Consider the following 3,985-nt stretch of genomic DNA (forward strand, 5'->3'; position numbering starts at 1 on the left):
CCGCCTGGACAAAAAAAAAAAAATCTCCTTTTGTTGTATTGCTTGAAAGGTTTATGTTTGGTTCATGTATAGTAAGCCTTGTTGTAAAGTTTGTTTCTTCTTGCCTAGAAGCAGGCCATGAAACTCTAAATGGTGCTGCAGACGGAACATTGTATGGAAGCGTCCTTCTTTCTTTTTTTTTTTTTGGAGTGGAGTCTCACTCTGTCGCCCAGACTGGAGTGCAGTGGCCGCTCCCGGCCACTGCAGCCTCGACCTGCTGGGCTCCGGCGATCCTTCCGCCTCAGCCTTCCGAGTAGCCGGAATTACAGGCGCGCGCTCCCACGCCCGGCTGATTTTTTGATTGATTGTAGAGATGAGGTCTCGCTGCCCAGGCGGGTCTCGAACCCGCGGGCTCAGGCAATCCACTCACCTCAGCCTCCCGAAGGCGCGAGATTACAGGCTGAGCCACCAAGCCTGGTTCAGACTAATTTTTTGATTTATCGTAGAGACAAAATCTCTCCAAGTTCCCCAGGCTAGTCTCAAACTCCTGGGCTCAGGCAATTCTCTCACCTCCACCACCCAAAGTGGTGGGATTACAGGAGTGAGCCACCACATCCAGCTCAAAATTTTTAAAAAAATATAAAAAGCCAGGCATAGTGGTGTGTACCTGAAGGCCCCACTATTCAGGAGACTGAGGTAAGAGGATTGCTTGAGCCCAGGAGCTCAAGGTTGCAGTGAGCCATGATCGCACCACTGCACTCCAGCCTGGCCAACAGAGCAAGATCCTGTCTCAAAAACAAACAAACAAAATTTACATATTGAAATAGAGGTGAAATAGAGGTGAAAGTAGCTTTATGACTCTGGGTTTGTTCTGTTTACCTCACCCCCACTTTTTCCTATTACATTATAAAAATACTTTCCACTTTCCAATTCACAACAGAAAATTTGGAGGCTCTCATAACCTAAGAGTATAATTTCTAATAATGTGCTCACTATATAAAGAATTCCATTGTAATAGAATTTAGCTAACTATCCTCATTTGGCGACAACTCTTACTTGTTTATCAAGGGCCCTTAGATTATGTGGAATAACACACCCATCATAACTCTCAGGATGAGTCAGAAGCCACTGAAATGAAGGAAACCTCAAACTCTATACTTACTTGCTCTGTTGGGAACAGGGTATTGATATACTCGACAGCATTGAAATCTGCTCGATCTAGAGGATCCTGGCTTGGAAATACCTAGATAAAAAGAGACGATTATATATCAAAACATCATATTATATACCACAAATACATATAAATTTAATTTGTCAATTTAAAAAATAAATTTTAGGCCGAGGCAAGTGGATTGCCTGAGCCCGTGGGTTCGAGACCAGCCCAGGCAACCTGTTAAAATAAGTCTTCAATTTTCAACAATATCTGCAGTTTTGACATCTTGACATAACTAATAGAATGTACAAATGTGAAAAGTTCCACAGATATCAACAAAATATCAAGGACAAGAAAAATCAGCAGGCATTGTGAACTACTAAACCAGTCAATAACATGGTTGTATTACGGAAGCCTTGATGCTCAGACTTAGGCACCATGTCTCATTGATGTCTCAGCAGTAGAATTCACTATGCACTAAAACAATTTTTTTGTTTCAGACATTGTCAAAAAATGGAGAGCTGGCATTCAGGTTTAACAGAAGAAACAAAGCCACCTCTGTTAAACACAGCAAACTCCCTTCAAAGTCACAACCTGGAGAATACGTAACAAAGTGGATTGTAAAAGCAGTCAAATGATCCCCTAGGAACTGGATTTCACCAGTTCAAGAGAGTTATAACTGTGGGAAGCAACTTCATCTCGAAGAAGCCTTCCAAAGAAATATAATGTCAAAGAATCAAAATGTCTTCTAAGACAACTGTTAGAAGAGTTTAAGGCTTCTACGAAGTCAATGGGAAATGAAGGAAAGGTAAGTGAGAAGAAAGTGAAGATATTTTCTTTTTTTAAACGCTTAGCATTTCTGTTTCCATAATATACATTTATGGAGAAAATCTGTCATATGCACATGTATATAACCTCAATTATATGCACTCACCAGGGAGTGCTGGCAACGGGGCCTGCCATGAGTGTATGCACCACCATGAGCATGATATAAAAGATGTGAACTGTCCACTTCTTCAAGATGGTCTCAGTTTCTGCATTCCTTGTACTGTTCCTGAAAGTTATCTTAGGTTTCAATATGTTTATAACAAGGCCCCTAACACAAGTCAATTACTTCATCCAGAAAAAAGAGTGATCAGCTCCAATGCTGAAGGAAAAAACCTACAGCACTAGACTTAACAAAGACATGCTCATACACTGTACTTCATGGGTAATTTAAAGAATTTCAAGGGATACACATCTAGAGATTTTTATCTTATGCAATGACTTTGGATCACTGAGTAAAATGTGATTCCATTATTACAACCCTTCCTGACTCCTCACATGTCACTCCTCTTTACTAATATGCCATTACATAATTGTCTACGGAATTTCATTCAATCTTGGACTGCTAAAGTAAGAAAAAATTCTGAATTCATCTTGACATCAAGATGTCTGCTCACTAGATAAAACCACACTAAAACGTATTCTTGGCCAGGCACGTTGGCTCACACCTATAATCCAGCACTTTGGAAAGCCGAGGCAAGAGGACTGCCTGAGCCCACAGATTCGAGACCAGCCTGGGCAACTTGGCCAGACCTCATCTCTACAACAAATCAAGAAAATTAGCCAGGTGTGGTGGCAAATGCCTGTAGTTCCAGCTACTTGGATGGTTGAGGTGGAAGAATCGTCTGAGGCCAGCAGGTTGAGGCTGTGGTGGCCGTGAGTATACCACTGCCCTCCAACTTGGGCAACAGAGTGAGACTCTGACTCAAAAAAAATAAAAATAAACTTACTCTTAAGAAATAGCAAAAATAAGTCGAGCGCAGTGGCTCATGCCTGTAATCCCAGCACTTTGGGAGACAGAGGCAAGAGGACTGCTTGAGCTCAGGGGTTCAAGACCAGCCTAGGCAACATGGCCAAACCTTATCTCTACAATAAATCAAAAATCAGCCAGGTGTGGTAGCACATGCCTGTGGTTCCAGTTGCTTGGAAGACTGAGGCGTAAGGATCACCTGAACCCAGCAGCTCAAGGTTGCAGTAACCGTGAGTATGCCGCTACACTCCAGCCTAGGTGACAGACTGAGACTCCGACTCAAAAAAACAAGAATGGTAAAAATATGATTTTCTGATATGCCCATCAGTCAAACAATAACTGACTGCATTACACATTTCTTCCATTAGAGCCTGCTAGGTCCTAAGAGCAATTGAAATGTATGTCTTTTTCTGGCAAAAGAAGGTGGATGTTGGAGCAGCAAGGCCCAAACACAAGATGCTTTGCCCAAAGGTTTGGCATCCCCAGGCAAATATGGTTCCCATACATAATCCAATCACTTCTAGAAAAACACTTCTAAAAGTCTACAAACGGGACAATATAAACATGTTACTTAATACAGTGGCAGACCCATGGAAAGACTAATGGTCAATATGTATTAACTTTTTATTTTTTTGAGTTGGAGCCTCTCTCTGTCACCCAGGCTGGAGCGCAGTGGCATGCTTATGGCCACCATAGCCTCAGTCTGCTGGGCTCAGGTGATCCTTCCACCTCAGCCTTCCAAGTAGCTGGAATCACCACCACACCCAGCTAATGTTTTGATTTATTGTAGAAACAAAGTCTCACCAGATTGCCCAGGCTGGTCTCAAACTCCTGAGATTAGGCAATCCTCTCGCCTCCGCCTCCCAAAGTGCTAGGGTTACAGGCATGAGCCATCATGCCCGGCCAGTATATATGAACTATTGGTAGTAGTAGAAGTAATGTTTTACTGGGAAAAACTTCCCAGTGGTCATAAAATGAGACATACGTGTCCTTTTCTTTTCTTTTTTTCTTTTGAGTTGGAGTCTCACTCTGTCGCCCAGACTGGAGTACAGTGGCCG

At 42.5% G+C, this 3,985-nt stretch overlaps 1 protein-coding gene across 3 annotated transcripts in view; it reads right to left on the bottom strand.

Annotated features, from left to right (window-relative positions):
- VPS53 (VPS53, GARP complex subunit) overlaps nucleotides 1-3,985 on the bottom strand; it is a 170,677-nt gene that overhangs the window by 165,695 nt on the left and 997 nt on the right. For all 3 annotated transcript variants that reach the window (XM_021711355.1, XM_008056040.2, XM_021711356.1), the window contains exon 2: nucleotides 1,142-1,222. In XM_021711355.1, the coding sequence (XP_021567030.1) occupies nucleotides 1,142-1,222 (81 nt within the window). The remainder of the gene's footprint in view (nucleotides 1-1,141; nucleotides 1,223-3,985) is intronic.

The sequence above is a fragment of the Carlito syrichta genome, unplaced genomic scaffold, assembly GCF_000164805.1.
Source record: "Carlito syrichta isolate Samal-C Ts95f unplaced genomic scaffold, Tarsius_syrichta-2.0.1 Scaffold302085, whole genome shotgun sequence".
In the NCBI taxonomy this organism is placed as follows: domain Eukaryota; kingdom Metazoa; phylum Chordata; class Mammalia; order Primates; family Tarsiidae; genus Carlito; species Carlito syrichta.